The sequence below is a fragment of the Ornithodoros turicata genome, chromosome 8, assembly GCF_037126465.1.
Source record: "Ornithodoros turicata isolate Travis chromosome 8, ASM3712646v1, whole genome shotgun sequence".
NCBI classification, from domain to species: Eukaryota; Metazoa; Arthropoda; class Arachnida; order Ixodida; family Argasidae; genus Ornithodoros; species Ornithodoros turicata.
In genome coordinates, this window is record NC_088208.1 from 7,485,630 (window position 1) to 7,499,278 (window position 13,649).

The window sequence follows — 13,649 nt, forward strand, 5'->3', positions numbered from 1 at the left end:
TCGTTAGGCAGCACTCGCTCGTGTCTGATCGTGCTGTCAGTGTTGCAACATGAAGCTGCCCTTTCATGAAGAGAATTTTTTATGCCATCTGCCTACTTTGAGGCGAAAGCACGATACACTGAAAGAGAAAAACCCTGAGTGCTGGATGTCTTCCAAACAGACCTGGGAAATGGCTGCAATTGCCTCAAAATGCCCTCATGTCTTACTGCATCAGGTACCCTAGTCAGTGACTCTGATGACAAATTACCTCTAAGCTAGGCTGGAGTTCACCGCATTACACGAATGCTTCGCAAAAGCTGCACGGTGGATTTGTTTTAACGGAGCCACGCTTTCTTGTTGCAAGGGTTGACAACCTAAGATGCGAGGTAATCTTGACAACAAATGAAACGTTCCAACCAGTCATCAAAGCATGACTTTTCTTGCTCAGTTCTTGATTACTGGAGCCCACAAATGTGGGGTTTTTCGGATAAATCAGAGTTTTGCGCCAAATCTTACCGGTGTAAGTGTTTGGGATTTTATATTGGAGAAACCTGAAAAACCCTGACCCCTAATTATATGCACTGGTTTAACCCCCCCAAAGTTAACGAAAACAAGAAGAAAACGAGAGCAAAGGACAGGAAACAAAACTCTGTTAACACAGGAGCCTGCACGTGCACTGTCTGTAACTATTCATCTCTAACTATTGCAGCTGATGAGTATTCGTCGCTGCGGCCACTCGGACTGCTTCTTCTTCATGGAGCTGGGCCGTTCTTCTGTCACTGGCTCTGGGGAACTGTGGATGCAGACGGAGGACACGGTCATCGCCCAGAACGTCCACGAAACGATATTGGGGTGAGTATGGCTTCCACTCGGTGGCGAACGCAAGGCTCTAATTATAAACAGGTACACACACACAAAACAAAAAACAAAACAAAAAAAACACAAGCGTTGATAGCCACACTAAAGGCCGAAGCAAAGAAACTGGTGCCCAGCTGGACACTTGTCCTTGGTAAGATTTGATGCAAGAGGAAAAACACGCGAAGTAAGTTTGAAAAGTGTCCGGCCTCACACGTTTCATCAGGTTGAACATACTTTTAGCGTAAAGCGATCCAGCTGGATATAGGTTATATCTAGAGCCTGAAGTTTTCGGGAAATATTTTTTTTCGAAATTCGGGGGGTAAAAAATCGGGGGAATAAACATGCGCACTAAATTCATGCGAATTCGGGTGGAAAAACTTCCACTATGCTAAATTCTGGGAGAAATCGGGCTCAGTTACTCAAACTAAACTGCAGTGGTTTGGTACAGACGGTGATGTAACTGCATTTGTTGCCAAACAATTAAGTTGGTGCCTTTCTGCAGATGTCTCAGTGCGGGCAGTTTGCCGGGTAAAGATTGGGTTATGCCCTAGAGAGGCAACCTTCAATTCGGGGTGCACATTCGGGGAAGAATCGGGTTAATGAACCCTAAAACTTCAGGCTCTAGTTATATCTTGAAAGTTTCACGGGGCAACTTTCACGCGAGTCGCAGAGCGTATAACCGTACTCGCCGCTTTTCCAAGGTGCTCGGGACTTAGTCTCCAGTAACGATTGACTTTGTTATAAAAGAAGGGAGTTGCTTCGCAGAAAATTAAATGAGTAATGTCTGCCCAGTGTATACGGGGACTGTTCCCCGTCACATTCCACAGCACCAGCTCGTGTGGCATGGCGGTTAGGATAATCGCTTTCCAAGCCGGGACTGGGAGGTGACACGGGTTCGAATCCTGTCACCGGCTGTGCTGTCCGAGGTTTTTCCCTGGGTTTTCTGAAGACTTTCCAGACGAATGTTGGCCACAGTTACCCCTGAAGTCGGCCCAGGACGCGTACTAACCCCCCACTCCTTCCAGCTGTCCTCTCTCCATCTTTCCACGTCTGTACGCTGCTCATAGTCACAGTTGCTTCGCGGCACTAACACAAAATGTAAAAAAGAAAAACATTCCGCAGCAGAAAAATGAAAAAAAAAAAAACTTTCCCTTCTACGATGAGATGACATTCGAGCCAGGTGAAGGTCACCCGTGATATGGGCAACGTCTCCTTTGGTCTCAGGAGTCAGATCATTGATCATTACTAGTGCCTGGAATGTTAGGCACGTGCCTATAAATGCTGATAAACGACTGATTGCGATATTTTTGGGGTTACCTGCCTTTTTGTCAACTCTCTTGAACTGTACACTTTTTGAAAATTTTTAGATGCCATAACAGCCTTTTTTTAGGCGTAACTGCAAGAGCACCTTTCATACTTATGCCGAGTGCTGCATTTTGCTTTTTCGCTTCCGCGTGCATGTGTTTGATTTCCTTCGGCGTCTTGGTTTGCTAGGAGGGGTTCACGTATATTTGACGAAAAGATTTGGCCTTCCTTGGCCTTTCGAGATCTTCGAGGGCAGACAACTGAAAGTAGTATTCAGTGAAAGAAGAAAGTCACTGAAAAGGTTAGCCAGCTGTAGGACTCGAACCCACATCTTCTGGATTACCGGTATTTGTCCTTCTACGTTGTTCCAGCCTCAGATCATCAGTTCTCTCTTGTTCAGTAGTATTCAGTATCGCGTGGCCGTCTTAGCATTCGTGTACAAGAAGTCAAAGCTTCTACGGTCCAGTAGCCTTTTTTCTTAGATGGAGCATTCTGAAGCACCAACAGAGCCAAAGAGTGTACCAGACTAAAGCCCGAATCCCATAACAAGCGACACGAGGCATATACATGCGAGAAGCGACAAAATCGACGTCACTGCCTCCACACGAGCGTCAAAAAAGCTTTGTCGCGGCTGAATATTTCTGCATCTACTCCCAGTAGATATTTGTAGCATGTCGCCGAGTTCGTTGCCTGTTGCTTGACAAAACCAGCTAGATTTGGCGGCGTGAAACAAGAACTGAACGCGTGGGCAAGAGAAAGGGTGGAGAGGGCAACCAACAAAAGTAGCAGACGAAGAAGTGGGCGGGGCGTTGGGAACTTCAACCGCAGCACCACTGCGTTATGGCGAATATTACATGGCACCTTCATTACAAGTTCTCCTCGTTTTGACGAATGAAATACTATTTTTGGTATATTTATGGCAATTTACAACTTGGCTCGGATAAAATAAGCATTGCTTCTCCAAAAACATCATTTCTCGGCGACGAAATGTCGCTGCTCAAATGGACCAGGAAGTCGCGCCATGACCACACGCGACAGCGACAAATTCTGCAGCGCGTCGCGTGTTGCTTGTTATGGGGTCTGCGCTTAATGTGAATATTTTTGTATTTTATTGCCAATTTTGCTGTTTTCGAGGGCCTAATTGCCTGGCTATTTTCATCATTTTTTTGTACCAGGCCCTAATCATTACCTGTTGGAAATGAGGATGCTTTGTTTTCTCCCAGGGCAATGAAGACCTCTTACAACAAAGAAGACCTGGGTCCCATGTCACGGCCGCGGAGCTCGTCCACGAGTGAAAACAGCAAGCCCATCAGCCACAAGCGCCCATCCCATCTTTTGGGCTCCTCCGTGCCCACGGGCAGCGTGTCAGTGGGGTGCCGAGACCGTAGCGACTCCATGCCTACATCTCGGAGCCGTAACACCAGCGAGTCCCATTCGGACTCCAGGTACGTATGTACGTGGTTCTTGCGGGAAGCCTCCTTTAGACTCTTTAACGTTAATAGACTGCTTATCAGTAGGGCCCGACTTTTTAGGGTTACACCCGATTGTGCCCGATATTTACCTCCCAGTTCAAATCTGAAAGAATAGGGTTTAACCCGGTATCTCCCTGAAAACTGCTGGATCGGGGCGATCCAAAGTTATCACAACTAACGCAGAACTTTGGAAACTATGCTGTTGTAGATGCATAAATATGCTAATACAAACTGTGAAAACAGATACCATGCCACCTCTTAGATGCATGGACTAAATATTGATGCTCTGTGTCTTCTGGTGTGTCACGTGTATTATGTCGAGTAAACCAAGGATTTATGCCTGATCCAATCCGATTCAACCAGAAGTAGGTTGAATCAGCTTAAGTTCAACCTGATTCCACCCGAATTCTCGAAGCAAAATGTAACCCGATATTTACCACCCCTATTTTGTTGAAAAATATAACCCGAAAAAGTCAGGCCCTACTTATCAGATAAGAAGTGCTTGTCAGAACTCAGTGGCCATATTTTTTAAGGCATAGATGAACCTGTTGTAGGCGTATTTTACTACAGTAGAATCTCGATGATACGAATCCCTCGGGATGACGGAAACTATTCGTATCATCTGAAGTTCGTATCAAAAGAATTAAACGAAGTATAAAAATTGAGGCAAAAAAATTAGACGCCGTTCATTTTTCATTACTCTTAGTGAAAGGGGACGGCCGAACGCTTTTGCGTTTTTGTCTTGGCCAATGCTGCCAAAATTTGCGAGATGATGCAAAAGGGGGGCCCAGCACGTGGATTCCACCCGCGAGTCGCGCGACAGTGTCGTAAAGGGAGCTTCTCCTAAAGCACGCAGGCGTTAGGTGAAGCTGACTTGCGGAATGGTGACGCCTAATGTTGCCAGAAGATGTTATTATTAGGGCCTGACTTTTTAGGGTTAAACCCGTATCCGCCCGATATTTACCCTCCGAACGAAATCTGTAAAATTCGGGTTTAACCCGAATCTACCCGAAAGCATCCGGGTCGCGTGGCACACTCATAAGCGTGCATTAAGATAAAGTTTGATAACATTGCTAAACATTAGTTCCATGTTAAGACAAATTTTTATTTTAAAAAAAAATCACCCGAATACACCCGAATTCCTGGCGACAGAATATGCCGTAACGGGATTTAACCCGAATACACCCGAATTTTCAAATAAAAATACCACCCGATATTTACCCCCCGAATTTGGCCAAAAATAAAACCCGAAAAAGTCAGGCCCTAGTTATTATGTGTTCCCTCCACGTATTTTGAACTCCACTAAGCCAGTGCAGCGTGCGCAAAAAAGATAAAAATGGAGGCAACGTCAGAAGGTTCTGGGCCGTGTAATCCTTTTTATCTTATCTGCACCACCAAAGGTAGTGTCATTGCTTGCATTGCATATCTTGGTGTAAGGAAGTTCGTGGTGAGGATGATAAGGGTCTTCCTCCCTCCTCAAAAAGGTGAAGGAGCACGACTTGTGCACAGTCACCTCCTTGGCTGGTTTGTATAGTCTGTAAAGTCTACCTCAACTGCACTACAACATAAAAACAATTCTAAAAAATCTGTCGGCAACTGTATTTTAACGAATGCAGAAAAGTGTAAACCCTGCTTGCTAACCAATGCAATCTCCTGTTGCCATGCGCTAGAAGACGCTGGTTTAGATCGTACAAAAGAGGCTGGCTATTGTTCAACAATCGGTAACTCGTAACGAAACCTCATACCATGGCCGCCGAGGAGGGGGCATACGCAAAGGACATAAAATGCTTCAAGCTTATTTGGTGCGTGAGAGCACGTGCCATCAGTGATGCTAATAGAGCGTACTTGATCCTTTTCAGCGTGCCAGGTCATGCACATGTAGGCTATGGAAGAGTCTACTCTGCGTCTCCACCATCCAGCAGCCACATGGTGTATGTATTACCTCATTCGTAGATAGAGCCTGAAGTTTTAGGGTTTTACCCGATTCTTCCCCGAATTTGCACCCCGAATTGAAGGTTGCCTCTTTAGGGTGAAACCCGATTTTTGCCTGGCAAATTGAACTCACTTGGATGTCTGTAGGAATGCACTAGCTTACTTGTTTGGCAGCAAATGCAGTTACATCACCGTTTGTACCAAACCACTACAGTTACTTTGAGTAACTGAGCCCAATTTCTCCCCGAATTTAGCCTACTGGAAGTCTTTTCACCGGAATTCGCATGAATTTAGTGCATGAATGTTTATTTACCCGATTTTTACCTCCCGAATTTAGAAAAAAATACTTCCCGAAAACTTCAGGCTCTATAATTCATAGAGCCTGATGCTTTCGGGATTGTTCTTTTTTTTCTAAATTCGGGGAGTAAAAATCGGGTAAACAAACATGTGCTCTAAATCCGTGCAAAGTCGGGTGGAAAAAGCTTCCGGCACGCTAAATTCGGGGAGAAATTGGGCTCAGTTACCGAACCTAACTGAACTGGTTCGGTACACATGGTGAAGTAACTGCGTTTGCTGCCAAACAAGTTTGTGTGCATTCTTACAGACGTATCAGTGAGGGCAGTTTGACGGGTAAATGTTGGGTTTCACCCTAAAGAGGCAACCTTCAAATCGGGGTGCAAATTCGGGGAAGGATCGGGTTAAACCCTAAAACTTCAGGCTCTAGGAACATGCTTTAAATATAGTCATCGAAAACATGGGAAAAGTCTTGGAATTTGAGGGCTATGGTTTGGTAGGCACCCTGCTTTGAGTTACACATTGTTGTGCACAGGGAGTGCTTTTATTAATGTGACAGTTAACTTAGCAAACTCTGCAATGGCGATGGTGGTGGTGTTTCGGGTCAAAGCAGGTTTTTAGTGATTGTGAAATTGGTGTGTTTATGTCGTTTATTCAGACATGGAAAATCAAGTAAGCAAGCTAATTTAGAGTGTGGTGCCAATAATTGTACAATTTTGGGATGTATGTTCAAACTGCCGCATATAAATTTCCTCTTCTAGAGTGGGCTCCTACGACAGTGCATGTAGCAGCTTCTCTACGGACGAACCAGATGGCCAGACAGAATATTTCAAGTATGTTCAGTAAACATTTTCTAGAAGCGTATATGAAGAGGGGAGTCAAGTCCTGTAGATCACATAAACAAAATACAGAAACCGACACTGAAGATTTTTGTTTAAGTTTAATTTGTACAAGCTTTCGCGTGGAGGTCCACGCTTCCTCAGGTACAAAGTGAAGTGGTGACACACATAAGTATATTAGTATAGCCATATACATGACTAAACATACTAAACATACTAGTACAAAAGAAGACTAAACATACTAGTATGTTTAGTCGTGTATATGGCTATACTATATATACTTATGTGTGTCACCACTTCACTTTGTACCTGAGGAAGCGTGGACCTCCACGCGAAAGCTTGTACAAATTAAACTTAAACAAAAATCTTCAGTGTTGGTTTCTGTATTTTAAACATTTTCCAGCGTGCTTCTTTTCTTTCTTTCTTTTTTTTTTTTTCATGTGAAATATTTGAAGTGAGGTAATAATATCTATGAAAGATGAAAGTCACTAAAAAGGTTAGCCAGCTGTAGGATTCGAACCCACATCTTCTGGATTACCGGTCCAGGGCTCTACCAATTGAGCTAAGCTAACACGCCTTCTCAGCGACTTCCACGGTGCGTCATCTGAAGGGACAAACCAGCCACTCTCTTCTCACTCAATCTCCTTTCACTCTTACATTTTTGCTCACTCGTACACACAATCATACGACGGGATCGACGCAGGCGGCAACTGTTGAACATGAAAGAACTGATGTTCTGAGGCTGGAACAACATAGAAGGGACAAATACATACAAGGCCTCAATTTGCCTAAGAAATTAACGATGAAAGATGAAAGTCACTGTAAGGGTTCGAGTCCTACAGCTGGCTAACCTTTTCAGTGACTTTCATCTTTCATCGTTGATTTCTTAGGCAAATTGAGGCTTTGTATGTATTTGTCCCTTCTATGTTGTTCCAGCCTCAGAACATCAGTTCTTTAATGATCTCTAACCTGAAAGAGATAGTTCTGCAATTGCCAACAATATATTCAACAAAAAATAGTTCTAACTGGTGCTCGCAATTTTTTAGTGAAAAGTGCTCATTTCTGATGTTTGGTATCCCTGCGAACGAGCAGCAAATTCTGTCTTAAATAGCGTCTGGGAAATTCCTTGGCGTGTGGTACACGTAATAATGTATTTACTCGCATAATTTGCGCACTTTTTCTCCCCAAAAAAGTCTGAAAAGTTGGGGGGGGGGGGGCACAAATTGCGCGGTAACATTGGTTATGATATTCAAACTACGCAAAATTTTAGTGTGCCAGTCATACAGGTAGGGCCGATATTGACGTCATCACTGCATTGCGGAAGTGCTAAAGAAGTACCCAAATACCACGCAAACGCTGATAGTCGGAAGGCAAAATGCCGACCCACTACCGCTGGCATACCGGTGAAATACGTCGAGACTCTACTGGAAAACGCCGCTAGTCGCACTTGACAACAGGAAGCACGCCGTACTCACCAACTTTGTCATGTTGTGCTGTAAGGTTTGTCATAGTGTGTTTGTCCAGCATTTCTTTCTGCGTTTTGTAGTTCGAGTGACTGTATTGACCATCGCGTCATTGCACCATCACCTGAAAGTGTGCGCAAATCAAACAAAAGCACCACAATAACTTTGGTAGCACGGACGGCGTCGTGAAAGGCAATCGTTGCGGTCGCTGAGACGCGTGTGCCAGATTATGCGATGACGCAAAATATGCCAGTAAATTTGGCAATGCTTGTAGTGGTGACTGAACTGGCACATTGCCAAGTTTGTTTTCAGTTCTTTTTTTTTTTTTAAAGTTTTACTTGAGGTGACGATGGTGCAAATCGGGGGGTAAAAGCGGGTTTTATCCTAAAATATGGGGCCCTGTCATACATACTTAAGGAACGCTGAGAAGACAAGGACAGACAACACAGTGTTCAACTGCAGCCATGTATTTGTTCAACCAACATGTTCTTTTTTGTATTCTCATTACTTATGATAATGCAGTCATTGCTGTGCTTTGCATCTCTCACATTGCATTACCTCGAGCATTAGTGCACGTGCATGATGCGATTGAAGGGAAGAAAAGTCCCAGAAATACCGAGATTTGTTTATTTACCTTTTTTGAAGCCATGCGTGCCAAAAAGAAAGTGCTTTTAAAAGCCCCTGTGAAAGCAGTTTTCAAAATTCGATTTCGTAACTGCCTTCTTGCGGGGCTGATGTATTTCAGAAGAAGCTTTGCTCTCCATCCTAACTCAGCTGAACATAGCCCGTTTACCGTTCATTATTTATTTACGAATTAACGAGTCTGATCCAATTTTTTTTTCGTGTTGCGTTTCAGCCGGTACAGCCACTCATTGCCAGTGGATATTCTCGCTGGACCTAAAGAGCCCACCATCAAAGAAGAGGGGACTGCTGATGACTACCTGGTCATGGCCTCGCCTGTTGGTAAGTTTTGTCTCCCTGAAGTGGGCATCACTTTTTTTTTTTACCAAAGTTTGGGGGGGGGGAATATGTTTATTAAGAAAAAGAAAGGAAAGGTCCAAAGGTCCAAAGGTCCAAAGGTCCAAAGTTTGGGGATCATAGCGCATGTATCATTGATTGCTACTCTGAAATGTTTCAGTCCTCACACTAGCCTGTTTTAATAAGGGAACGTCATATCTTGACAGATAAAATTGCATAGACACAGGCAAGCTGGTGGATGAACTCCATTACACAAGCACAGCAGCTGAAGCACAGCAGTGTTGTGTCGCCCATGTGTTTTTGTCCCGCTGAGGTTTGCCGTTATGGACAGCATAACTTGACACATTCTTTCAAAAGAAAAAAAAAGATGTCATGGGTACGAGGGGTGCAATTTACGCCCGCATCTGGGCTCAATAAATGTTTTCAGATGATGTGCTCTCTCCATTCCTCTGCCAATGGCCCAAATGGGGTGCGTTACTCCTATGCCCTTTTCGCGGAAGTATTAATTCCTTGAAAAGCATCCTCAGAAAATTTTGCCCTCTCTTGTCACTCTTTATTTTACTCTGAGTGGTGCAATGTAGCAACACAGGACTGCAGCAATGTGTCATTATGTGCAGATATAGCGTCCTAATTTACATAGTGTTTTAGTGTTGGCGAATATCATTATAATAGGCTAGCCTGAGCGATGGGCTGAAAACACACAAACACGACGGCTCAACACGTGCCACTGTGTTTGAGTGTTTTTCGCCCATAGCTCAGGCTCTCGCTTATCATGGAGTTTATCCACCAGCTAGCTTCCATCTGCACCACGTAATATCATTACATTGCTGGTGGTGCTGAACTGCATTGCCAATATGCATGAGAACTCAGCAACAACAGCATTGTGTGTTGTCAGTTTCAGTAGTCATTGCAGCCGGTTGAACCAGCGGCGTAGCGTGGGTTCTCAGTGCCAGGGGCGAAACAGGTATCGCGCCCCCAAACAGGACACATAATGGGAATGCATCAGAATTCCCCCATCAAGCAGATAGTGTTTCATGGACTTTGCACTTTGGTTGCTTCACTTTGCTTCATTTCGCTCTGCTGTCTCAACGCACACAGTCTGCTGCCGAAGCACTCATTATGCAATTTTAAACCGGCGTGGTATATCGAACATCGCTTAAATCGCTTCCATCTTTGAGGCGCCCAGAAGATTGTTCCAAGAGTGCCCAATGTTAGAAAATTGAGACTTTTTCGAGCGATAAATAGTTTCACTATTTTTATTTCCAACATTTTTTTCTCTCTCTGACAGTGTTTGGTGCCCCAAAAATCTTGCGCCTGGGGCGACCACCCCTATGGCCCCCCCCTCACGCTACGTCACCGATTTGAACATATTTCGACTAGAGCATAGCAAATCTAGTGACGTCATTGAACTCTTTGACCTGCATAGCATTTGCTCATGCATTTCCCTTTTGTGAGTGTGTGCCCGAACAACTTTGGTCACAATTCAAACCGCCAAAATTGGCTGCTGTGGACTTAAACCTGGCTCAGGAAGCCAGTGTCTTAATGGCGGGATGCAGTTGCCTAGGCACATTGTCATGTGAGAGGGAAGTTAAACACGATGTGCTGACATTTCGTTGTACGTTAATGAACCTGGCAAAATTAATCCATGGGCCAACCAATGTGGGAACACTCATCCCAAGCAGCACAATATCGGCCCAATATTGGTTCAGTATTGCCAATATCCAGCCAATATGTTGTGCTGCTTCTGATAGTTGTCTTGCGATGTAAAATCATGAATTATCATCATTATGTGCATTTTCATGGATAGGAATACTGCTGTTGGGACATTAGCAGTTGGTGTGTGGACAGACATTATGAATTATGCCCTTCGTATAAAGTGATTCATGTGTAATGTGTGGACAGAGATTGCGAATTATTAGGGCCTGACTTTTTAGGGTTATGCCCGATATTTACCTCCCAATTCAAATCAGAAAAAACAGGGTTTAACCCGGTATTTCCCCAAAAACTGCTGGACCAGGGGAATCCGAAGTCATCACAACTAACACGGAACTTTGGAAACTGTGTTGTAAATGCATAACTATCCTCATACAAACTGTCAAAACAGAGACCCCGCTGCCTCTTAGATGCATAGACTAAATATTGATGCGCTGTGTCTACTGGTGTGTCATGTGTATTATGCCGAGTAAACCAAAGATTTATGCGTCATCCAACCCGATTCAACCGGAATTAGGTTGCATCAGGCTCTGTTCAACCCGATTACACCCAAATTATTGAAGCAAAATAACCGATATTTACCCCTTGATTTTGCTGGAAAATATAACCCCCCAAAAAATCAAGCCCTATGAATTATGCCCTTCGTATAAAGTAGGGGTGTGCGAATCCGAGTATTTTAAGTTGAATCGAATATCGAATCGAATGGAGGAAAAAATTCCGAATACTGAATCGAATATTCGTGCAAAATTTACAATATGTGACTTTCGCACCAAAAGTTTCCATTTTGTAGCCCATGGCTTTAGTGCAATTTTTCTGACATTAACTGTCACAAGAGAGACATGCAATTCTTCTGCTAAAAGCCCCTACTCTTTAATTTTACATGAGTGCTTCCTGCTTTCCAGGTGAGCGTACACTTACTGGAGTACTGGAGTGGTTACCTTCATTTCAAAATTTTATGTCAGGCAGTAGCATGTTATTCGGATGATGTTGTAATTGTTTCAGACAACCACAAGCCATTTGTGAAACAAACGAATTGGCATCCTGCCTCAGCTTTGCCATGAACACCCTTTAGTTTCTTTGCACTCGCCCTAGGAAGTTGCACTACTTAAATTTTAGACGTAAAGGACATCTTTAAGACACCCTACTTGTTCCTGGGATGTAGTCATTATTCTAGAGTCCTAACTTTTTAAAGGCTACCTCACAGACATTAAATCAAAGTCCCTCGTCGGCACCGCTAAACTGCATGTGGGAGGGTCGCCACCCCTCCTACAGATGATGTCTACAAAAATAACTGGATAACTTTATCTTAAACTAGACACTGTCCCGCCTGTGTTGGTCCTGCAGCAAGGGCAATTTCGTAAAGGAGGCTTCACCTCATGCACGGAAGCATCAGGTGAAGCCCACTTTCGGGTTGCGTCGTTCATATTCGTGGAATAGTCGAATATTCGAATATTGGATATTCGATTCGCGAATCGGATAGTTCGAGCGTTTGATATTCGATCCGAATTCGAGAACTCGAATATTCGCACACCCCTAGTATAAAGTGATCCATGTGTATACAAGCTCCCTGGCATATCAAAAGGCCCTAGCATTACAATTGTAAATGGGTTTGTATCACTTGGGATTTATTTTGCCACTTGAAAACAGATGGAACATTGAGTCTGTTTCTAGCATTGATTTCCAAAGACACTGCTTGCAAGCACGAAAAAGGAGAACTGGTGTTGATATACTGTCTCGTTTTGTAGGAAACCAGTCTGACAGTACCCTTCATCATCCAGCTCCTCTTCCACAAAGTCATCCTACTTCAGAGCCCAGTGAATACCTCAAGATGTCCATGTCACCTACTTCTTCCATACCAGAAACTAGTGGTGAGTTTGTGCTTTATGATTCAGGCAACTGTTCTCTTCTTTAGAATTCTGAGATATTGTTGAAAGCTGTGAAATTTCTACTTCTCATGGAAAGTGACGGAATTTATTATTTGGTTTGCATACGCGTAAACCTGGCTAAGAGTACTGTCATTTCCTTCACGAGACGAACAAATGCGTTGCTATAGTAACGTAGTTAGGCGCTACCCATCTTCGACAGACGGTGTTGTTAGGGACCTTGGTCTCTGTTGAATCCACCCTGACATTCACAGTACATATTTCTCGCATTCTTAACAATGCTTTTCACATTTTAGGTCTGATAACACATCTTACAAAGCCGTTCACTTCTTCAAGCATTCTTTTGCACTTATTCAATGATCTTGTACTACCGAAATCTGTTTGCTTCAGTTGCTTAGGCCCAGGTTTCACCAACGGCGATTAATTAACTTCAAGTTTAAACAGTGCTTGATCTCGGTTCAAAGTTAACCAGCGTTGGTGAAACTGGGCCTTAGAATGCTTGTAATGTTACCAATGCTTCATTATTTGAAGGTGTGCAGCAGAAATTCATATGCGTCCAATATGACAGACATATTTGTTTGCCATCTCACTACAATGAAGTACACTCTAAGAAAACATGGTCTGCTTACTTTGTCACAGCAATACCTCACACGGGACTTCACCTTTTTGTGGCGTTTGTTGTTCCAGGATGCATTTTGGCAATGAAAGATGCGTGGCTCGACCGGAAGTTGCACATGCACGAGGGATTTTTCTAATGGTGCGAAACCTCATTGCGAAGTACTGTTGCTTCCAAAATGTATTGGCAGACAGTTGTGTGTCACCACCCAAACACGCATCGACAAATTACCCGTGGGGGAGGCGCGTTCTCACGGACAATGCAGTTCCTATAGTGAGAATGATGATGATGATGACAAGCAATGGACAAAGTCGTCA

At 43.8% G+C, this 13,649-nt stretch overlaps 1 protein-coding gene across 1 annotated transcript in view; it reads left to right on the forward strand.

Moving 5' to 3' along the window:
• The window catches only part of LOC135366438 (insulin receptor substrate 1-like), a 42,213-nt gene that overhangs the window by 17,604 nt on the left and 10,960 nt on the right, over positions 1–13,649 (forward strand). Inside the window, exons 6-11 of the mRNA XM_064599138.1 lie at positions 689–831; positions 3,366–3,587; positions 5,474–5,545; positions 6,602–6,673; positions 8,999–9,105; positions 12,579–12,701. Of these exons, the coding sequence (XP_064455208.1) occupies positions 689–831; positions 3,366–3,587; positions 5,474–5,545; positions 6,602–6,673; positions 8,999–9,105; positions 12,579–12,701 (739 nt within the window). The remainder of the gene's footprint in view (positions 1–688; positions 832–3,365; positions 3,588–5,473; positions 5,546–6,601; positions 6,674–8,998; positions 9,106–12,578; positions 12,702–13,649) is intronic.